The 24,973-nt window shown below is 37.9% G+C and overlaps 1 protein-coding gene across 7 annotated transcripts; it reads right to left on the reverse strand.

Annotated features, from left to right (window-relative positions):
* Window positions 1-3,575: 3,575 nt before the first annotated feature.
* Window positions 3,576-23,271, reverse strand: NMI (N-myc and STAT interactor). Of its 7 annotated transcripts, XM_081052835.1 has the most exons (11): window positions 23,224-23,271; window positions 22,958-23,148; window positions 21,886-21,994; window positions 20,627-20,838; window positions 17,365-17,493; window positions 16,273-16,368; window positions 13,748-13,910; window positions 8,645-8,751; window positions 8,371-8,557; window positions 6,486-6,592; window positions 3,576-5,739 (listed from the first exon to the last, which is right to left on the reverse strand). In XM_081052835.1, the coding sequence occupies exons 4-11, from the start codon at window positions 20,744-20,746 to the stop codon at window positions 5,554-5,556; spliced, it is 1,095 nt and encodes a 364-aa protein (XP_080908961.1). In that variant the 5' UTR covers window positions 20,747-20,838; window positions 21,886-21,994; window positions 22,958-23,148; window positions 23,224-23,271; the 3' UTR covers window positions 3,576-5,553. The 7 variants fall into 7 exon arrangements, 6 of the variants coding, with proteins under 6 accessions (XP_080908961.1, XP_080908960.1, XP_080908963.1 ...); XM_081052834.1 differs by lacking the exon at window positions 21,886-21,994; XM_081052837.1 differs by having other exon boundaries at window positions 22,958-23,233.
* Between the last annotated feature and the right edge of the window lie 1,702 nt (window positions 23,272-24,973).

Here is a 24,973-nt window from a genome sequence, read left to right on the forward strand (position 1 = left end):
TTGTAGCCCCTGAGCAGGAGTGGGTACCCCAAACTGGAAAGCCCAGTGACTGAGGCAAAAGCTTACTTTTATACCTTCCCTTGCCTGCTTGGGGAAGGGGGCTGGAGCCTTCTAATAGAATTCATCTGTCAGGTTTGTCCTGTTTCCCCATCCTGAAAGGATTAACGAAATAACCCATTTCTATCTATCAGATCTGCTCCTTTGTTTGGCCAAAAGGGATTTGAGATAATTTATTAACCTCAAGGAGTATTCTCATATCTCTGTCCTGAAGTGAAGGAGACATTCCAGAACCTGGAGTTTCAGGGTATTGCTGCTTTTTGTTTATTCCACCAGGGACCCCCCTGTCTACCTAGCAACATGCTAACCATGCTAACTAACCTGTCTCAAGAGGGTTCAGGAGATGCTAACCCCCAAATATGACAACTTGGTATAGTGAATATTTCAAACTGAAGAAATAGGAGAAATGGAATGTGCAAGGACTTTCTGACCTTCCCCCAAAACAAGTCATAAAACCCTCCAATGAGAAATGCCCTCCTTTTATTCTGAGGAAAGGAGCTTCTCTATCTCCAAAGACTAAGGGACAGAGAGAGCAATCTGAAGGAATAGGCCTTGATAAATTTCCCCCTAGCTCAGTAGCTGATACTCTTTGTCCTATCATTTTTCCACTTTCTATGACTTTACATACTTCATTGACCCTAGCATGAAAACACTCAGGTTTAACCATTTCTTTGGGCCTTCATTTCCTTATGAAGGCTCACATGTCACATAAAATGTATCTTAAATAAACATGTATGCTTTTCTCCTGCTTATCTGTCTTTGTTGGTTTCAAATTTCAGATCTAACCAAGAAGTCTAAGAGGGTTGAGGAAAACGTTTTTATCCCCTATAGTGCCAAACTGTCCTTGAGGAAGCATGACTCCAAATGTGGCCAAAATAATTCTAGCAGCTTATTATTGAAACTACATCCAACAAAATATTTTAATCTTTTATGAACCCAATTATAAGGCCTCCTATCTCATTGTACTTGTCTCTGTCGCACAGCTTAAGTAAAATCAAATTGGTTGACATTTTCCCAAATGTTTTAAATTTGTAATACTGAAGAACAAAGCCCATTCTGGGATGTTTCACCTGTACTATCTTGATGATTATTTGCTTTCACAAGATGTGGCATACACTGTGAAGATTTCTAAAAATTGGATAAAAAGAAAGTTATTTTTAAAGCAGTACTCACTGCTGAAAGGGAGCAATGAAATAGCCCTTTATTGCACTATTAATGAAAGTACAGACCAATGCCTAACTTTTTGGAAAGCAATTGCAGCCACAGGTATCAAGATCCTTAACAGAATTTATATCCTATAACTTGTCACCTTGGTTGAAATGAGGTCAGAACTGCAGAAAAAGATTTTTATATCGAGATATAAAAGGGTTTATGTACATCATAGCTCTTATAAGTGTGAAAACAATTAGAAATAACCTTAATGTCCAACAATAGGAAAATAACAACATAGGGTATATTCACAAAATGAAATGTGATATGGTTAAAAAAAAAAAAAAAGGTTGGAGAGGAGAACATAAAATATTTACCATTATATCTGTAGGTGGATTTTTGGTGATTTTTATCTTCATTATACTTTGCATATTTTTCAAGAATAAGCATCTTTTCCTGTTAAATACCAACCAAATATCATTAATGCTATTCACTATACAGTTCTGGCTTTCTGCCTTCCAAGCATATGGTAGGGTTGAACATCCAAGCTCCTTTATGGTTGAGTAGGGCCATATCCTTACCTCTGGTTCAGTTGTGAATGAAAGGGACATTTTCTGGACCAAGAATTTAATTGCCAGTTCAAGACCCTTCACAGCTCTTTGGCATTCAGCAATGAAGATGGTGGCTGCCATTAGCCTGGATCCCTGAGTGTCTAGCCTGAGTGTCTACCATGAACATTCTTTTTGCTGATTCATCATGGACATGTAGCATGAGCAAGGAATAAACTTTTTGTTGTTTTAGATCTCCAAAATTTAGAGATAATTTGTCACACCAGTATCACATAGTCTCTCCAGATAGATACAGAAGTTGGTATTCTGAAAGGGAGCATTGTTATAGCCAAAACAAACAAACAAACAAAAACCACACACACATTCCAGAACATAATATAAAATACATGGCTTTGGCTTAGGGTCCAACTGGCAGGTAATTAGAAAATATCTGTCAGAGATCAGAAGGATAGTGCTCTGAATTACGTAGTAGGAAAACATTTGGTAAAACTCACACATTTTAGCTTGGAAGGCAGACAACGTACCTAATTAGCCTGTAGTATGTTTTAAAAAGAGTGTGAACATCAAAGTCAGCAGTATGTTTATTGTTATTGGGAGCATTTGACAAACTAATATAAGAAAGAGAAGAGCTTTGAATTGAAATGAACCAGTCTGAAAGCAGTAATGAAAGGAAATAGAGAAAGTCCAGAAATACGGGAACTTGTAGGGTTGGAAGAAACACTTCTCATTAGCAAATGATAAAACTGAGAAGAACTTTGAGTAACAAAGACTGATTAGAACTCTGCCTTATCATAAAGATCAAATCAATAATTAAATCAAGGTTTAAATCTCTGAACACATTAAAGTCCCTCAAAGCAAAAATAATACCAATTAAGCTTGTGGAAGTCAATGAACCCTTTCAACTGGACAAACTGGCTCAGGGCAAAGAAACCAAAAGTGGCCTGATACACCCAAAGTACCCATAATTTAGTGAAGAGAGAGAGAGAATAATGGGGCCAAGAAAACAGAGAATTATAGCGTATAAGTCCAGATAAAACCTGTTAGTGTTGCTATTACCACATGTGAGCTGACCAGAATAAAATAGGTAAGAAGCCAAGTAAATTTTTGAATTGTATCAGTAAAGAGATTATGATCGTTCAAAACTTTAAAAACTTTGGTCCCAAACATTGATTTATAGGAAGTGTACTGACTGTGGAAGCTTTTCAGCCTCCCAGAAAGATGTATTTCAAATGTCCATTCTAGGTATGGCCAAGGAAAGTATTGGCAAAAGAAGACTGTCTAGGAGGTATGAGGACAACGAGCAAGAGAAGAATTTCCAGGGAGTGGAATCATGGCCTAATCAAAATTCCACGGGGTATGGAACACACATCTACTCAATGGGATTTCAAGATGGCTTTTGGCTCAGTGACTGCTACGTGCCCCCCATTCTGTCCCTTTCTAAATGTGGAGTTTATTGCAGTCATGTTGTTCCAGTTCCATCATTGCATCTTGGGAGTCTCTAGACAAAGAGGAGTAACATTCAGACCTGATATAGAAACTACCATGTGTCACTAAGAGTTCATGCACTTTGAGTTTGCTGCCATGATTGGGGGAATTTTTCATTTTCCCCCCTTGGGGATGAGGTATATTTCGTATGTGAAGAAGAGTGATCCAAATATTGATGACTAGTAGGACAGGACAGACTATGTTCCTTATTATTCTGACTCAACTGTATCTGGTTCACCTCATGTTTACAAGACAGAATTTTTTAGTCGCTTTATGACTATTTCTGGCCAATGAGATGGGAGAGAAACACCAGTCACTTCTGGGTCATAGCATTTTATTGCTGGTGCAAGAATCTCCAGGTTTCACTTTTTCCCACCTCTATGATTCTGGAAGAATGTCTCGAGATGGGGCCTTAAACAACTATGACAGAGTCCCCTCCCAACCTGTATTGGACATTCAATGTGAATGAGATTTGGGAGATAGTTTGTTATGACAGGAAACTTAGTCTGTTTTGACTGATAAATCTACACACAACAAGAGGGACTTGTAACTCCACATATCTTTCTTTCTTGACATATAGTAACAATGTCTTTTCACACATTAAGTAGAGTTATCTCATCCTGGACACACAATTTAAGTCTTTCTAACTTAAAATACAATAAGTTTAATACAATGTGGTAAATTTTCAAAGACAACTTCCCTCCTGTAAAACCTCTAAACCTCTGTAAATAAGCAGGAAAGCCAATGCTTGGTGTCTGAGATGCGGCCAGATCACACAAGTGTGGAGTGGTGCAAGGAGGAAAAGTATAATTTTCTAAGATAACATTCATCAAAAACCATTTTGAAAATTCAGAATTGAAAGAAATTATCCATTTTACTGCCTGAAGAAGGTTCCCAAAAGAAACAAAACTTTTTCAAACCTTGTCCTAAATATTAGGAAAAAATTCCTTCTGATTGGCAGTCTGCCCAGACTAAAAATGACACCCCCTGCTCTAGAGAGATTGAACCCGTCGAAATTAAATAAGGTTCTTTAAATTTATCTTCTTATTTTCTTGGTAGCTTGACATAATCTTACTATTTCCAAAGAACAAATAACAGAATGAGAGATTTTTTTCTAAAACAATGAAGATTTATTATAAATGCCCAGTTTTTAGGCATAATCTCTCATTCCAAAGAGAAATGTGAGCGTAATGAGTACTTCTGATGATAGCATAACAACTTTAAAATCTGAACATAAAATGAAGGCAAATGAAGCTTTTTTATTTAAAGCTTTTCTCTGCATTTAATTTAGATGGCAAACTTTAGGTGGATTTAGAATCTTTTCTAAAAGCATTTCACTTCCGCCAGCATTTTAATATGAATTTAATTGTGCTGCTGGCTCTTCATGAAACATATGATATTAGGATAAAAGCTGGCCAAACGTTCTTTACCAAAGAGAATTTTACCTACCCTAAATAGGAACCTTGAATTTTACCATTTAAATTCTCTGCAAGTTAAAACAGTGGGATGCTAATAAACTGGGTATCTTCAACTAAATTTTTAGCTCCTCAAAGACAAGTACCTTCAGGCATCCCCCAGCATCTAACATGATAAGTGATGAGCCAGTAGCTTTGCATTTACTTCTCTCTTTTTTCCAAGGTTTTCAATCCCTTAAACTGTTTATTTCTGTTACAAATAAAAAAGAAAGAAAATTCTGGTCTTGACAAGTTCTATTTAGAAAGGGGATGTCTTGGAAGGAATAGGGGACATTTGGCACACTGGGTAAAGAAAAATTCAAGAAAATAAACAACTAGACTTGGTTCTGAGAAATACCTTTGTTGCTGCGGAGTGAAATACTATGGAAAGTGAGAAATGATTGCTCTTGAAGTCCCTTGAAAATTCAGTAAAGTCTATAGAAATCACAAACTGCTGAATGTAACATTTCTTTGGGGAAATGTTGAGTCAAATCTGCATATTGGTGGACCTGGGGCCAAAACAGAATTGGCCCACATGACTATGACAGAATAAGCCAACATGGCAGGGGGACAATTGTATCACTTACGGTTGATTTCAACAGACATGGTACCAATCCACATAATTTATGAACAAAACTGTTTTTAATACAGTGCTCTTATTGCATTTGTAAATGGAAATGAGAAATTCAAAACAATTAAAGTACATTTTGTCTCTAAGAATATACGGACACTAAAGAATTAAAGTTTTCATTTTTTTAAGGGACAATAATATTCATTTTTGTCAAACATTGATAGTGATTTGGGCACAGAAGCTCTAATTTTCATGTGATTCCATGAACCTATTCTTGAAAGTATGCTATGTGAGGTTGACTGAGAGAACATTTGACCACATCTACTTCTCCACCTCCATTCTTCTCCCGTTGAAAGTGAATGTTAATTAAATCCTCTACAATTTCTTCATCCATCACCTCAATGTCTTCCAATCCGGTCAGAAGCACCGTCCTCTTAGATATTCCTGAAAATACCTAAGAAAGAAAATAAAAAAATAGAAAATTATCTAAGAGCTTTGAATTGCAAAACATTACATTTATAATAAGCTCTGCTGAATATTTTGGAGGTACCTCTCTTTGGAGAGACAAGGATCCTCAGGAAGATTTTTCAAGCAAGAAAATATCAGAGTGAGATCTGAGTTTCAGAAAGACAACGCTGGCGTCATTATGACAAATAAAGGGAAGGGGGACAACTCTACCAATAGACCAGTTAGAGAGGTAGTCAGAGGTGAATGTGACACGCTTGAGTGACCAAAGGAATGCTCAAGGAGAAGCAAAATGAAGAGTTCAGCAAGAGTTCTAGCTTTCAGGTTGGTGGACCAGGTAGATGGTGGTAACATTTAACACTTGAGTAAGAGCAGAAAAGGAAGCAGGTCTGGGGTAAAGACAATGAGTTAAGAGAAAATGACAAAAAAAGTATTTTTAATGCTCCACGATAGAAAACACATAAGAGAAATGTAGCTGTGTCGCCACATACAAAACTATTGTGCCATATCTAAGTAGTTTTAGTTTTAAAAAGTATATGATAAATATGGTACAGTTTTGCATTAAAATATTATTTTAAAAGACAAACTCATTCACCAAGCAGATATGAGGAAATTATTTTGATATCCCTCACTAGTAAGATTCAAACAGTAACAGACTCACAACTTTTTCTTTATTTTTTGTGGCATGGGGTCAAGCAGTAAATTCCCAAAATGAAAGAAAAGAGATGACTTTACCTGAAACTTTTTCAAATGTGTTTCTATGTGTGAAGAAACAACAACTCTATGGCAGTTTTGATTTATATAAAGAGGATAGTCTTTCTTTTCCAAAATCTTGTCAGCAACTAGAAGTAAATTTTAAAAACTTATTTTACTTATGTCATAAACATTTTTAACCGAAGTTAAAACTTCCTTTAAACAGAACAATATCATAATAAACAGTAAACGGAGAGATTAATTTTTAAGAAATTCTGCAAGTTCACTTAAAGACTTCACAGTATAATTTTGAAAAATATAAGGCCAAACAATGAATTTTAAATAGAGTCTTCTCTCTTGAACTATCCACTAAAGTCAATCAAAGCACAGAGGTCTGCAATGTCCTCAGACAGACCTACCTTAAGATATATAAAATGCAATAACCATCGGCAAAAAGCAACCCACCCATCCAAACAAGACTGCTTCCCAGCTTCTCAAGAATTATAAAGGAAAACTATGATTAAAATAGTATATATATACTATTTATTTATATATATATATATAACTATATGTGTACACATACATATAATAAATTATTATATTACTATAGTGTTTGTTTATATGTGTGTGTGTGTTAGTTATCCTATAACAAATACAAGATATTCAATAAACTGATAAAATGATGCTAACCAAGGGAGTAAGGAGAGTGTTGTATGTCATCTAGAAAAATGATGGCAGTAATAAAAATGCATCAGTTTTCTCCAAAACAAAGAATAATGAGATTTATCTTTAGCAGCACTTTTCTCCTAGAGGGAAAAAAAGGTAATGTGCCAAGATAGCATAAAATTTAACAGAAGCATTTCTAGTCAATCACTTTGTTTTTTTCCTCTCTCCAGTCCACCTTGGACTGGCAGTATGGTACAGTACGTAAGAACATAGGCCCTTCCTGGCAAGGATGTGGAGAAATTAAAACATTGGTATACTGCTGGTAGGAACGTAAAATGGTGCAGCCACAGTGGAAACCAATAAGGCAGCTCCTTAAAACATTAAGCACAGGATTACCATCTGATCCAGCAATTTCAGATAGATCTAAATATAACTACACAGTGGAAGAAAGAGAAGATTAAGAAAATGCTTCAATTTTCACTAAATTAATGTTCCTCTATATTATTTCAATTTTCTTTAAAAAGCATGGATTACTTTATTATGAACAAACCTAATCAATGTTTTTTAACTGTACAGTTAGATTTATATGTGAAAACCCAGGAGAAGCCCTAAGAACTAGAGCAAGAGGTTTTCATATTAAGCATCACTTGCACATATTAACAGAAGCAGCTGTAAAATCTTCTGTTTTCAATCATAAGAATGTAAACCTTCCTCAGATGATGTGGTAAAAGTCCAGTTGTACCTATAAAGGGAACAGATATCTAGCTGTCCTTTCCATTCACCCCTTGTCTTCCCTAGAATCAATTCCTTCCACCTAAGAGACCCTTGCCAATCCTAATAGGTGAGATGGAAGAGATAGTGTTATAAATATATTTACATTTCTCTGCCACACACCCAGTGTGTGATCTTGAATAAGTTACTCACCCAGTTTCCTCATCAATAACATGAGTCTAACACCCTACCTCCATTGCTGTGTTGCACATCAGAGGAGAGAAACGTATAGGACACCTGGCTCCATGCCTGGCACGTGACGAGGATGTACTAAGATTTATGTGCTCATTATTTGTAATATTATCATTCTAAGTAGCATTCATGAAAATCATTTTCAGGACGCTACCATTTTATACAGTTAAAAAAATCCCCTATTATCACATTGTCTAATAAATTCCAGATAAAAGAAGGAGAAAAGGAGTGCTTTCAAAAATGGCACAACATAATTTAAATGGCAGGGTATTCTTTAATGTTCTAAATGGGTGAATACCTCCAGTTTCCACAAAGGTGATGACAGCACTTCCGGCCTGCTTATCATACTCCACGCATTCCACTTCTCCACCTCCATTTCTAGACTTAGAAAAGCTCAGTTCTAGCTTGTCTCTCATCTGACTTTCAGGGAGTTCATCAGGAATTTCAGTAACATTGATCTTCATTTTAGACACTTCTACGTGAACCTGGAAAATTAATTCATATTCAGAAATATAAATGCGAAAAGTGTCCATGTTTAACAGAATTCTGAAAAGCTTTAATCACCGTGTTACCTGGAATCTGACTCCTGACTTCAATGGAACCGGCTTGGCCATAATCTCCACAAATACGTCCTGTACCTGTACATGATGTTTCCCCATTCTGATCACATGTTGGGCAACTAAAAAATAATTTGGAAAGTATTAATTTCCAATATTTCAGTACATTTTTACCCTTTCGGTTTAAGAACAAATTATCCTAAACATTTTCAACTTGCTTTAGGTTTAAAGGATCTGATTTTTAAAATTTCCTAGGATTTCCCAGTGTAATGGTTTTGCCATCAAAGTTGGGTATATTAATGTCAAAATACATCAGCAAAAATCACAATGTAGAAATTCTCATCAAGTTCTAGATTCATCTCTTAAGAGATAAGCCTGATAATTCTTCAGAAATTCCTGTATTATTTCAGCACAGCCACACCCTTCTTTTGCACTGATGACAGAATTACCAGACAATTCCCTTAGAACATTAAAGCTCAGCCAGAAATTTCTTCCATGTTGAGTAAGCTGGAAAAACTTGTTGGTCAGTGTCATTCTGACAATCTTATCATTTGTCACTCGTTAATATGTTACAAACACCATAGAAATAAATATTTACTTTTTCCTCTCTCTTTCCCAAGAATAACATATTAAAGACCTCAGAGGCTGGAATATCCAAGCATAAATCTTTTTTATTTGCCATATTTAATGAGGAATTCTAATTTCACTAAAATGCTTTTGATATCATTCATTAAAAAGTTGATAGCCTTCAAATTGGTAAGGAGGAAGTAAAATTGTCATTATGTGCAGATGACATGATACTATACATAGAGAGAACCCCAAAGACTCCACCAAAAAACTATTAGAACTGATAATGAATTTGGTAAAGTAGCAGGACACAAAATTAATATTCAGAAATCAGTTGCATTTATATACACAAATAATAAAGTATCAAAAGGAGAAATTAAGAAAACAGTCCCATTTACAATTGCTTCAAAAGCTATAAAATACTTAGGAATAAATTTAACCAAAGAAGTAAAAGACCTGTACTCATAAAATTATAAGATACTGAAGAAATTAAAGAAGATGCAAACAAATAGAAACACATACCATGCTCATGGATAGGAAGAATTAATTTAGTTAAAATGTCCATACTGCATAAGGCAATATACAGATTCAACGCAATTCCTATCAAACTGTCAAGGACATTTTTCACAGAAATAGAACTAATAATCCTAAAATTTATATGGAACCATAAAAGACCCTGGATAGCCTCAGCAATCGAGAAATAAGAACAAAGTGGGAGGTATAACAATACCTGACATCAAATAATACTACAAGGCCACAGTAATCAAAACAGCATGGTACTGGCATAAAAAAAGATACATTCATCAATGGAACAGAATAGAGAGCCCAGAAATAAATCCATACCTATATGGTCATATAATCTACGAGAACAGAAAAAAGAATTTACACTGGGCTAAAGTCAATTCAATAAATGGTGCTGGGACACCTGGACAGACACATGCAAAAAAAGGAAGCTGGACAACCTCCTTACACCATATACAAGAATAAATCTGAAATGGAGTAAAGACTTAAATGTAAGATCTGAAACCATAAAACTCCAAGAAGAAAATATAGGAAGAAAGTTTGCAGACATTACCCTTAGTAATATTTTTATTGATATATCCTCTCAGGCAAGGGAAGTAAGAGAAATAATAAACATATGGGATTACATCAAACTAAAAAGTTTTTTCACAGCAAAGGAAACCATCAATAAAAAAAAAGGCATCCTACTGAATGGGAGAAGATATCTGTCAATGATACATCTGATAAGGGGTTAATACCCAAAATTTATAGAAAACTCACTCAACACCAAAAAAACAAACAACCCAATTAAAAAATGGGCAGAGGACATGAAGAGACATTTTTCTAAAGAGGACATACAGATGGCAAATAGACATATGACAAAATGCTTAACCTCACTAATCATCAGAGAAATGCAAATAAAAACCACAATGAGATACCACCTCACCCCAGTCAAAATGGCTATCATCAATAAATCAACAAACAACAAGTGCTGGCGTGGATGTGGAGAAAAGGGAACGCTTGTGCACTGTTGGTGGGATTGCAGATTGGTGCAGCCACTATGGAAAACAGTATGGAGGTATCTCAAAACACTGGAAATGGAACTACCTTATGACCCAGCAATTCCACTCTTAGGTATCAATCCGGAGAAATCCAAAACGCTAATTCAAAAATAATTTATGCACCCCTATCTTTATTGCAGAGCTATTCACAATAGCCAAGATATGGAAACAATGAAATGCCCTTCGGCAGATGACTGGAGTAAGAAACTGTGGTACATTTATACAATGGAGTATTACTTGGCCATAAAGAAGAATGAAATTTTACCATTTGCAACGATAGGGATGGATTTAGAGAACATTATGCTAAGTGAAATAAGTCAGACGGACACATACCATATGACCTCACTTATAATGTCAACTATAAGTGAGATGTCAACTATACATACATATATATGTATGTATATATATATGCATATGCACAGGCTGTGGAGTACAGCATAAGGAATGTCAGTGGAACTGTAACAGGTATATACGATGTCAGAGGGGTGGTAGATTGGGGGAGGGGGTTATCACTCTGTGAGGGGTATAAATGTCTATTACACTGTTTTGTATACCTGAAACTAATAAAAAATGGAAAAAAAAGTTGATAGTCTTGCTATACTGATCACAAAACGATCACATCTAATTTACCATGCAAATGGAAGCTCAGTAATATAATTATGCCAAAAATTGCCAAATAGCAACTATATGTCAGTTGTGTGGGTGAGTTTATTTTTAATTGTGTGACATGAGAATCACACAATACCTGTATATACTGTGAGGTGATCACCATTAATCTAGTTACCATCTGCCACCATTAACACTTCAGTTGTTAATATTTGGAGCTTCTTGTCATGAAAATAAGAGATACCCACACCTGCTCTTATAAACTTCACCTGTGTTTGTGACAATCAGCTAGCACACCACAGCTGGAGGGAGAGTGAAACAGAGCTAGAAGGAAGGGTGTTGTCCTGTGCTAATTCCCACTCATTGTATCACGACAGGAAAACTGAATTATAACTTGTGAATATAATAATATAATTTATGAATATAATAATATAATTTATGAATATTATAATATATGAATTATAACTCATAACTTGAATTATGACTCTTTTTTTGTAAATGACAACAGGCAAAAACAGAAACTATCAGTGAAGTAATACTTAGATGATGCTCTTTCCCTCCCACTCCCCACACCCAAACCTCCAACATCTGGTGATCTGATGCAGCTGAGAGGAACCACTTGTATTTAAACTTTTGTGATGCTGTGAAAAGCCAACTCATTTCATTGTATAAACCCAAAGTTGTCCCAGGGGAGCAGGACCTCAGAGTCATGCCTAGGTGGAAGCAGCTGTTTCTGAAGAAAATTCTATTCCCAACATTCTCAGATAACATTCGCTGCTTCCCAAATCCTCTCTTCCATCTCCATAACCAGTGTCAACTGCCAACATGGCTCTTGGTCTCCTCCTCCACCCTCAGCTACAGGGGTGGACCCAAAGTGAACAAACAGTATGTGTATATACTGACCTGCCAGAAGGCTTTTGAAAAATTATTATTGAGGTAAAATTGACATACACATTTATATTAGCTTCAGGTGTACAACACTGTAATTCAATACCTGTATACACTGTGAGGTGATCACCATTAATCTAGTTACCAGCTGCCACCATACAAAGTTACAAAAATGTGTGTGTGTGTGTGTGTGTGTGTGTTAAGAACTTTTAAGATTTACTGTCTTGGCAACTTTCAAATACAATTTTTCAAATGCAACACAATGTTACTGACCAGAGTCACCGCACTGTACCTTACATCCCCGTGACTGATTTATTTTATATCTGGAAGTTTGTTCCTCGACTCCCTTGAATCCCTTTCTCTTTGGACACTTATTTTAAGGTTATAGTGATGGACCAGACATCAGGAGACACGAGACATAATAATAGATTCTCAGCATCTGAGCTTTGGAAGGGCTTCTGAAGACCATCTGGTCCTGCCCCATAACTGGACATATGGTGGCCTGCTCAGAGGAATGCTGATCCAGTAGAAAATACATGAGTACTCAGGGGTTGGCTCTCAGCTCTGCAATTTGTTAACTGTATAGACCTTGAGTAAATTCTTTATCTTCTTTGAGTTTCTGTTTCCTAATCTGGAAAATTCCTAACATGTAGCAATAATGACAGCTAACATTTATTGTTTATTATGTGTCCGACACTGTGCTAAGTATCAACATTTCTCATTTAATACTCAAAGCAGTCCCATGAGGTAGGTACAACCACAAAGCCTATCAATACTTAGCACAATGTCTGATACATAATAAACAATAAATGTAATAAAGATCTGAGATTTATAAAGAACCCAACCCAAATCACACTTCTAGAAAGGGGCCAAGTTGGCATACAAAGCCAGATTCTCCCCACTAAGGCGCCACCAGCTCTGAACAGAGTCCAACACCATGGCGAACTTAGGAAACATCAGGTTCCATCCCAAATCTCAGATTCCGGGGCTCTTTCCATTCACTGGTTATGTGCCCATAGGTAAATCACTTAATCACCTAAGAATCTGTTTTCTTGGCTATAAAATATAAATAGTAACCCTCCTATCTTATCGCTTTCATAGAATCAAGTGAGTATAAAATGAGACAATGTCAGTGAAAACTCCCTGAGCACTTCGTAGAGCTCTATGTCCTTGAAACATTATTACTAGCATTATTATTAGAGGTAGCAGGTGGAACAGAAAGATACAGGTATCAGACATCACAATACCTGCACTGGAGTCTCAGGGCCACTGTGTTCTGAATGAGTAATCATATTCAAGTCACTTAATGTCTTAGAATCCGTTTTATCATCTATGAAATAGGGGTTATCATACCTGCCTCAGAGTTTCAATATAAAGATTATATGAAATAATATGTGTAAAAATTGCAAAGCAAAGCCAAATATCTAAGAAAGCTTTTGAAAGTTCAAGCGCTCTCCAAAGGTAAGTTGGTAATATTATTGAACATTAGTCATACCTTCTTCTTGTTCAAAGGTGATAAGCGCTTCTCCTTTTTGCAGCTCATAAGGAATGGGGGAGTTCACTTGAAATGAACAGCAGGTATTTAAAAACTGGCGGTAATTCTCAGGATTCTCTAGAGATGTAAATTTCAACTTTGTTTCAGGAATAGTCTCTTGAACCTAATTCAAACAGAAATGTTAGATTAAAATTGACAAGAAATAACTTCAGTCCTTCCACTGAAAATGTGATCATCCAATAATTCATTCACCACTGATTTCAGAACCCCACAGTCTTATTTAATAACTTTAGTAATTGCTTCTGCCAGGTAAGTACTCGGTAATGTAATCAAATACTGATGATTTAATATCATTTCACAAATGAAATTGTAAGTATATAATCTCTCACTTTTTCTAATCAATGTTGAAAAAAGTCAATATTTGATGATGTTCAATTCTAAAACCTACATCACTCCTGTAGATAAGTACCCTTTAAATAACTGTGCCAATAATAGGCTAGCTCACAAGGAAATCATTAGACAGAATGTTTACTCTTACTGCAAAGAGGTACGACATGAAGTCAGGAGTACACTATAGGTAGTTATTTTGATAGCATGCCCAGATAATTTCATCCAAAAAGAAAGACTCATGAATTATATGATTTAAAATTTATCAAATTTAAATCCCCCCTTCCTTAACACCTGCCCACCAACTTTTTAACCATTACCACAACTTAGGTTTATAAAAATGTGAAGGGACACTATGAACAAGCTTTGTAATCCGGAAGATAAAGTTAAGTGGTTAACACTCAGCTGCTTTAAATCACTGGGATCAACGGACCTATACAACTACACAGAAATGCACAAATGAGTCTGGTGTTTGCATTTCTATTTCCCATAGTTATTTACATGCTGAAATAAAAGATCTTATCATAAAGAGATTAGAAATATTCAGTTATTTGATCGACTCTTCTATTCATTTATATCTTTACATGTAATTTCAGCAAAATTTCTGATTACCATAATTCGGATTTCAAAACAATTTGTAACGTCTGAGAAAAAGCAAAGTGTTTCCCAATAATATGGAGATATTCTGTACACAGGCACTCCTCATTTTATCGTGCTTCGTTTTACTGCACTTCACAGATATTGGGTATTTTACAAATTGAAGATAAGACCCTCCATCAGCAAAAAGATTACAATTTGCTGACAACTCAGATGATGGTTAACATCTTTTAGCAATAAAGTATGCTTTAATAAAGATATTACATTTTTTTTCTTTTGACATAATATTATTGCACACTCAATAGACTACAGTACAATGTAAAAATAATTTTTATATGTACCGGGAAACCAAAAGATTTGAGTGGCTCACTTATATTGCAATATTCCCTTTATTGTGGTGGTCTGGAACTGAACCCCAAAATCTCTGCACCTAGAGAAGTGGAGAGCTTTTGGAGTGAGAGTGAGACTGCCTGATTCTAGTCCTGAGCACACTTTGGCAGACAGCAATTTGCTTATGCCCTCCGGACCACAGCTAGAGACCTCTGTAATGTGGATCAACTGAGCTGGCAGGTTTCTCAAGGCCCTTTGAGATGTAAAACAAAATAAATAATTCTGTCTCCAGTCTGAAAAGTAACCAGCATCTTACTAGAGTCTTCTCTAAGTCTCAAACATGAGAAACCTCACTTCCTGATATTCAATCTTATCCCCCGTTTCAGAAACAAAAAGTGACAATGCGTTAAGCATTTAAACATGTAAATAAACTGAATATTTTTTTAACAATATGAGTTGTTACGAAGGAAAAAGAGGTGAAAGTTATGTCTAATTCAAAGACAGGAAAAACTATAGGAGAAAATAATGGTAAAGATAGATATCCAATTTTTTGAACTGAAACACATTTAAATTACTATACCACCTTGGATGAGGAGAACAAAAAGAATTTAGTGAGACAACCAAGAATTTGATCCAAAAATGATTGATAATGACCACTTTTTTGTTTTTGTAAATTTTATTAACGTATATGTAAATATAAAAAAGTATATTATCATAAGTATACATCAAGATGAACTTTTACAAAATGATCACACACCTGTGACCTTCATGCAGAGCAAAAACAAAATGACCAACACCCCAGAAGCCCCTTGGATTTCCTTCTAGTTCCTATCTGCCCCCAAGGGTAATCACCATGCTAATTTCTAATACCCGGCTTTTGTGCTCTAATTAAATGGAAGCACATGAAATGCCCTCTTATCTCTTTTGACTCAACACCGTGTTTATGAAATTCATCCATGTTATTGCATGCAGTTGTAGTCTAGTCTGTTCATTCTCATTGCATGTAGTATTTCACTGTGTGAATACACCCCAATTTATTCATTCACTCTACTATGGACAGATAGTGGGTTGTTTTCACTTTGAGACTCTTACAAACAGTGGTGCTGTGGATGACCATAATGTTTTAAAAGTGAATTTTATATAATAAAATAGTTTTTTCTGAAAAATGGTGTCATTAAAAATGTGATACACACAATAAGTAAAGGGGTTACCTGAGCGGTTTTGGTGGCCTCTTGTAACTCAACTTCAAGCTTTTGGATCTCCTCCTTTAACTGAGCATTTTCTTTCACCATTTCATCAATTAATTTCTAAAAAAAAAAAAAAAAAAAAAAAAAAATCAAATAGCACCAAAAATTTAAACAGCCCATGACCTCATTTTTCTAAATGAATTAAAGAAGCTAAATGTCTCTCACCCTGAACAAGGCCAAGAAAGACATTAGACAGCCTCAAAACAAGTATGATCACATGAATAATAAATTTGTTGGATGTTTTATATCATTTCCTACCATTCCCAAATATTATTATCTCCATTATACAAACAAGGAAACCACCTTTCATATTGATCAAATCACAGAAATTTTTACAGTATTGCAAGGATTGACACCCTGATCTGAACCTAAGTTCAGTGCTCTGTCAGCTCCCTTCCTAGTTATTTGTGACTACAATATGACTTTTAAATTGCACATATATTACTCTGGGGCAATTTTAAAAATTTGCTGTGATTCCCATAGTACAGCTGCTTTGACACTCCAGACATGGCCTTGGGTAAATGGTTTAACCTCCCCGAGCCTCCCTCCCTCTTAGGTCTGATCAGATCATTGTTAACTAGTGTGTTTCCGAAAATAAGACCTCGCCGGACCATCAGCTCTAATGCGTCTTTTGGAGCAAAACTTAATATAAGACCGGGTCTTATATAATAATATAATGTAATGTAATATAATGTAATGTAATATAATAGAATAGAATACCAGGTCTTATATTAATTTTTACTCCAAAAGACGCAGTAGAGCTGATGGTCCGGCTAGGCCTTATTTTCGGGAAGCACAGTAAGCTCTTAACTTCTAGGTACAAATCAAATAAATGAGGGAGTGAAAAAGTAGCTAATGTGGTAAGCCTTATAAGACCAGTAGTAATATGATTCTTCTGGTAAGGCTTGAATGATGAAAGTAAAAATAAAACTTGGAAACCCTAATATCCTCCCAAATTCAAGGCAATGTTGGGCAAAGACACAAAAAACATGCTTCACTGTAAAACTAATAGATATAAATTAATTTTAATAATACCTAGTAATTTTTCCTTTTTACCTGGAATTGTCCATCTTTCTTAGGTTCGTCATCAAGCCAATCCAGGAATTGTTCATCATTCTTAGGTTCGTCATCAAGCCAATCCACCCTAAGAGCTTGTTTCTCGTCTTCACCAGTTGCCATGATTCCCTAATTATCATAACATGTTTAATATTTAAAAAATAGCATATACACACAAACTCAATAAGCAAAAATGACAACCTTTAAAACCCTTTCAGCGGAAACATCTCTTCTTTGCTACATCTTTTTTCCTGTCAGCAGTTTTTATTATCATGTGGCTTTTAGTCAAACAAAGTCTATAATTCAATAATTTCACACCTATAAATATATAAAAGGGTTATAAAAGTTTTTGCTTTTCAACACAACAATAGAAAACAATGGGCATTAACATCCTATTGTAGTTAACATCTCAATCGAATTATGATGTTCCCTTTTAAAAGACTATTACTTTGGTCTTCTAGCCTTTACTAGGACTGAGACATGAAAAGTACAAGACAAGCATCTTTTGGTGCCAGAAAGCAGGGAAGTGCTCAAAGAATAATGAGGCCATGTCAAAAGGACAAAAGATCCAGCTTGAGGAGGTTGTCACTGGCCAAAATATGGGAATAAATTAATTGTAAGAGTAAATAATGACAGCAATGATTAAATCCACTGAGTGAAATAACTGATGTAAATAAATAAATTGAAATGTTGGTGAGGAAAGGACCATCTAGTTTCAAAATACAAAAAAACTGATTAATTTCAAAGGGGAAAAAAGTAACTTTAAAGTGGAGAAGCCAAGCAGACGCCACTATCATGAAATAATCAAAGTAAATAATGAGATAAATCATGTGCCATCTGATAGGCTGCACTAAGAACACAGCATGGCTTCTATGATATTCCTGCCAAAGATGCATAATCTGAATCTATGCATGAAGAAACATTACACAAACTGGCCTGTTCTCTTCAAAAAGTGTCAACTTCATAAAAGCCAAGGAAAGACTGAGAAACTGTTCTAGACAGGAGACTAAAGAGATCACATCTAATGCAAGGCATGATTCTGAACTGGGTCCTTTGTTATACAGGATATGATTGGGACAACTGGTAAAATTTGAATTGAATCCAAGAATTAGATGGCAGTAATGTACCAATATTAAATCCCTGATTTTGAACACCTTTCTTGTAGGAAATATATGCTCAAGAATTCCAGGGCAATGGGTCATGAAGTTGGAACTGTATTTTCAAATAATTCACTGGGGAAAAAAGTTGCTTATATTGTACTTGCAACTTTTCTGTAAGTTTCAGATGGTTTCAAAATAAAAAGATATATACCTTATACATAGCTCCCTATTCTACCAACAACTGCAGAATCCTTATGATGCCATTCGGCATTCATCCAAGGTTTTACACGGTCTAACACAATTTACTTTCTAGTCTAATTTAGACGATTCCTGGATTAAGTCCCTTAATCACACCGAGCCCTAGAAGGGTGGCTCTTTCCCTCATGCCTCTCAAAATGTCACATCCTTCTTCTCCTCCCACCTTAATTTCCATCGAATGAAATCCTAGAGTTCTTCAAGACCCATCCCAAATTTCCCCCCCAAGTTCTTGAAGCCTTTTCTGATTCCCCCAAAGGACGTTACTTCTCCTTCTTTTATCTCCCCAAAGGAACTTTAATTATTTATGTACCTGTGTTATTTTCCAAGGTCACGGCCTTGAGGTTAGAGACCAAGTCCACTCCTCCTTATACCCACTCAGAGCACAATACAAGTTTACACACTGAAAACACCCAAAATTTATAAAATTGTGCAGTATCTTGACTCAGGTATTCTGCTCAGGACATCCCAGGCACATGAAGTTCTCTTATTACATTTCCAGAAAGCAGAAACTGCAACATTATTTGTTTTATAAGTCAATATTCATAAAAGCTTATAATAAAGGCTCTCAATATATTTAACTCTATAAATATCCCCCAAACTTCTTATGGCATATTTAGTATCTGGATGCTTTCCCTATTTGCATGAGTGCGATGTACAGTAATAGCCTTCCTTTGATGATGTCAGATGGGTGGCCCCTTTAAAGATGTCCACATCCTAATCCCCAGAATCTGTGAATATGTTAGGTTACACTATAAAGGAGAATTAAGGTTATAGATTGAATTGAGGTTGCCAATCAGCTGACTTTAAAATATGGAGATCATCCACTCAGTGGACTGAACACAGAAGTGCCAGAAGGTATACAATTGAGATGTGTCTAGAAAGTTACCCAAAGTACAAAGAATATATTTTTTAAAAGCATTAAAATTTCTTGCTAATTTGGAAGTTTTATGGATTTTCTTAGAGCAGCATTCTCCTGTAGACTGGTTACTTCCTTTGAGGATCATATGTGTCTAATTCATAGGTTTGTTGTGATATGTAAGATAAAAAAATACTTTCAAAGTGCTTGGAAGTGTTTTGGCAAATAAGAAATGCTATCTCTACTAGTGTTAGCTGATTATTATTATTATTATTTTCATTATCAAAATAGTGAATTTTTTAAGAAGAATTAGAAGATACAAAAAGTATAGAAACTAGAAAAAGAAGCCTCCCTTTTTTATTTTAATGTAGTTGTACAGATTCATGGGTTTCAGGAGTCTATGCTAAGTTTTGTGTGACTTCTACCATTATTTCGTTAAACAATCGCTGTTATCTAAAAAGTTAAGTGGGGTTATAAGGCATAAAGATAGAAATAATATAAATCAAGGATTAAATTAAAGATTTCCATATAGACTGTTATTTGTAATATATTCTTTGTCTGCTATATACCTTATTAAGTATGCACTAAAAATAGAGTCTGCAGAAGGCACTATAGGAGAAAACTTAAACATCAGGGCTTCAGAGATACGACCTCAAAGTAATACATCAAATAGTGATAATACATGAAAGTAGAGATAAAAGGAATAGAGGACTTGGGGATAATTATAACAGGGATGAGTGCTCAGACAAGGTCACTTCCAGGATGAAAGTCCTGCTACTTCTAATTGACTGGAAAGTCATTAGATCTCCTTTTTGTGCTCAGGCATACTTTTAATGAACCTAAAATATTTCGAGTTCTTATTTGATCAATGACAACAGTAAAATGCAAGGAAAAGAAGTTACAAACCTGTACAAGAGAGGTACACCTGCCCTCACCCAAGTATACAGGGACATACACGCAAGAAAAACATGCCACATACTCCACACTCATCCCCAGCCAGAGGAAAATCACGACATGCAGAGGACTCCAGCGCGGGAGCTGGACAAACCTGCTGGAAAGGTCGAGCCTGGGTTTGCCTGAGGAGCCGCTGGTGCTGCTGCTGCCGCAGGAGCTTCATTTGTGTGAGGTGCTGCTGAGACATGATGGCATGAAGGGCAGGTGTCTGCATGATAGCACCCGAGCGCCGCTACAGCATGTTGGACAGAGCCTGTTTGGTATTGGTGGGGACAAAGGAGCCTGTGGGGTCCAGCCTGGAGCCACCTGCAAAAGTGACCAGAAGGAAAGGCTAGCTTTCTACACATTGATGCAATAGGTCACCCTTATTTTTTCAAAATGCAGAAACCTGACCTTCTACGCCTCACTTGATGAAGCAAAATGGAAAATAAGGCACTGCCCACCCCTACACAGATAGCAGAGATCTGTTAAAAATTGAGTAATTTCTAACTGAAAACAACAAAAGAACAAGATACACAAATGAAGAAAGAAAAACTCATAGACATAGACAATAGTTTAGGGGTTACCTGAGGGTAAGGGAGGAGGGGTCTCTAGAAGAGGGTAAATGGGGTCTAATATATGGTGATGGAAGGAGAACTGACTCTGGGTGGCGAACACACGATGTGAGATATAGATGATGTAATACAGAATTGTACACCTGAAATCTATGTAACTTTACTGACAATTGTCACCCCAATAAACTTTAATTACGAAAAAAAAAAAACATATGGAGATCATCTTGGATTATCAGTGTGGCCCAAGGAATCACTAAGGTCCTTTAAAGTGAAAGAGGAAGGCAAGAGACCAGAGTCAGAGTGAGATGTGCTAACAGAAGAATGGTCAGGGAGATGTAACGTTTAATGGCTTTAAAGATGGAGAAAGCACACCACTGAGCCAAGGAAGGTGGACAGTCTAAAGAAGCGAGGGGGGGAGAGGGTGGGGAGGCAAGAAAACAGATTTCACCCCAGTCGCCTACCAGAGGAAAGGCAGCCCTGTAGACAGGTTGATTTTAGCCCAGACTCAGGTAGGTCTTCCAACCTACAGAACTTTAAGATAATAAATGTGGTTTTTAAGCCACTAAATCCTTGGCAATTTGTTATGCCAGCGAGTGAAACAAACAAAAAAAAAACCAATACAAATCGCCTCCACCCATCTACTACCCATTTTTCTGATATCCTCATATTATTGTGGTGTCAAGCTTGATAGAAACGAATTTTCCCACATGCATGCTTGGCGGCAAAAAGAAGGAAACAAGGGAAAGGAAGACGGTGGTGACTAGTAAAATGGTGATACATCTTTATAGTTTGTTAAAACCTTCTGTGTGTTGTACAGACAGGGAAACACCGTCTTCTCCTTTGGATATCTCTTTCAAGACTTTCCCTGCATATTCTTCAAAGTAAGGCACGACTGCCAAACACTACACCTGCCAAGGAGAGTAAATCCCCTTAAGGAATCGGTTTTTCTAAGAACTATCTCAAGAGACCCTGCATGAACAGAGAGGAAACACAAACCATTTTAAGTTTCAGTTTCGGAAAGAAGCAAAGCAAACTAAGGAGACTGGGTCAGAGGCCGGCCTGGCATAGAGAAGGCATAGTGGGCCGGGCATAGAGAAGGCATAGTGGGCCGGGGGACAGCGGGCAGGGGGCAGCGGGCAGGGGGGCAGCGGGCAGGGGGTCAGCGGGCAGGGGGGCAGGGGGCAGCGGGCAGGGGGGCAGCGGGCAGGGGGGAAGCGGGCAGGGGGCAGGGGGGAAGCGGGCAGGGGGACAGGGGGGCAGGGGGCAGCGGGCAGGGGGGCAGGGGGCAGCGGGCAGGGGGGCAGCGGGCAGGGGGGAAGCGACAGGGGGCAGGGGGGCAGGGGGCAGCGGGCAGGGGGGCGGGGGCAGCGGGCAGGGGGGCAGCGGGCAGGGGGGAAGCGGGCAGGGGGGCAGGGGGGCAGGGGGCAGCGGGCAGGGGGCAGGGGGAAGCGGGCAGGGGAGCAGGGGGGCAGCGGGCAGGGGGCAGGGGGGCAGCGGGCAGGGGGGCAGCGGGCAGAGGGCAGGGGGGCAGGGGGCCGCGGGCAGGGGGCCGCGGGCACGGGGCAGGGGGCAGGGGGGCAGGGGGCAGCGGGCAGGGGGCAGGGGGGCAGGGGGCAGGGGGCAGGGGGGCAGCGGGCAGGGGGCAGGGGGCAGGGGGGCAGGGGGCAGGGGGGCAGCGGGCAGGGGGCAGCGGGCAGGGGGCAGGGCAGGGACGCGGGGGGCGCAGAGCCGCCACCCGGGGCCCTCGGAGGGGCCATCCTTCCGCGCGCCATTTTCCGCCTCCGCGGAACCCAGCTCCCTGCAAACCCAGGGCCTCTAGCCCGGGACAACTAGGGGCAGGGATGGCAGCGGGGAAACGGGGCCCCACTCACCCGCCTCGGCCCGCCGAGCGCCGCGCCCCGGGGCCCAAAGCGCCCGACCTTCCCGGAAACTTCGCGCGGCCGCGCGCGGGAGGAGCGCCGCCGAGTCGCCCGGAGCCCGGGAGCGGGGCGGGAGCGAGCGGGTCCCCGAGGCTGGCGCTGCCTTATCCCGAGTGGGTGTCGCTCAGATGAACAGTTGGGTCCTTCAAAAAGAAAAAAGAAAACTCAGCTCAAATGGTGATTCTCTTTAAAACCAACCATTGCTCGGAATACCAGACCTGGTGTCTCCAATGATTGATCGCTAACAAGTTACAGTTTTCACTTTCGATTTTTAAAACGTCGTTGTTTCGTTTTTGTTTTGAGGGTATCTATCCGAAACGTATTCCTGAAGTTTCCATTAACATTAATTTTAGGACATATATTCAAAACCAGCCTTGTGTGTGTGTATGTTACTGGATCTACTGTTGGAAAAGTGTATTGAAACCAAGTCAAGTCAAAACGGGAGTCTATTCAGATTGTATAACTCTCATTGTAATGTCTTGGTCATTATAACCTTAATCTACAAATGTTTACAGCCAGCGCAAGATCAACTTTTCTGTGTCTTTTGCAATGTCGTCTGGGCCCAGGAGTTGGGAAGCTATGGTGTTCAGTGGGTTTCTATGACACATGTCCCTTGAAAGTTTTCTTTTAATCTTTTATTTTGTTGTGAAGCTTGTAAATAAATACTTCACTAGGTGTGATCCTTTCCTTTGAAAATAAAACCATCTGGCTTATTTCAAGAACTGCAGTGTTTCTTAATCCTACACAAAGAACCACCCTACAGCTGCACTTGCTTATAGAGGACAGGAAGTAAATGTACCAAATTAATTTCCAGGCATAAATTCTAGTTTGTAGTGCTATATAGTCATATATAGTAACCGATACAGTGGTCTAAAATAACTGATAAAAGTCAAATTCCTTCATATCAGTAATATTGATGGGAAGCTATTTAAAGTGGCTCTTCTAACAAAAAAATAAAGTGGTGTGTGATGACTTTTGTGCTCATCAGTCCAGTTAAGAAGTACAAAAACTCCATCTGTTGCAACTTGAGAATTACTTCTCTTCTACCTTAGAATTTCAAAGAGCATGAACTCTAGAAGTTACCTAGTTCAACCTCATTTCTTCTTTTGTCTTATTTTTGTTTTTTATAAGAAGGTTATAAGCAACAGGACCATGACCAGAACAGGACTTTTCTAATGTTGACTCAGATCCTGTTAAAGAGCGAAGGATGCTGGTAGTTGAGAAAGAAGCCCTTTTGACTACCTTCATGCTAAAATCAGGCCAGGTGTAACAACAGCCTGAGTTCATCCCACCTTGAGATCCAGTACTCTGCAAAGCTCTGGGATTCTAAAGATGAGTAATAGTCAGCTCTTGGACATTAACAATTATAATCGCTAGCATCTACTGAGAGCTCCTGGACATCTTGTAAGCCTTTTTATTTTGCCAACAACAATATGAGATACAGGTATTACCATACTTTGTAGATAGGGACACTAAGGCTTGAAAAGATGATCCAAAAGCAAGCAATTAACATATGATGACATTGGTATCATACTTTACTCTTGACCATGAAATCTGTCTCCACACTGTGTTCTGTGGTGAATAGAGAAGGACATCTGTGGCCAGATAGAATTGGGAAATGGTGCATACTGGATTCACTTTTGGGGATTCACAAATGCACATCCGCACATTAAGAGTTTTGAGAAGTATTGCAGGAAAAGTTAAAACACATTAAAAAGTTTAACTTTATTCCAACTACTTTGACCGTTAAATTCATTTTTTTTCATGGAGCAGCTGTTAAAATCTTGAAGAGTTTCTAATGGGGCAATTTGAGGAACGCTTTATGAATGATGGAGCTCAGGACATGCTACTCCAAAATGTGCATCAGCACATTGAATAATTTAAGCTGAAAGAGTTTGAGAAAACAGGAGAAGAATGTCATTCTGGCCTTTCCCCTACCACTCCCTCTCTCCTCTGAAACAGGTCACA

Source organism: Rhinolophus hipposideros (assembly GCF_964194185.1).
Source record: "Rhinolophus hipposideros genome assembly, chromosome: 6".
In the NCBI taxonomy this organism is placed as follows: Eukaryota; Metazoa; Chordata; class Mammalia; order Chiroptera; family Rhinolophidae; genus Rhinolophus; species Rhinolophus hipposideros.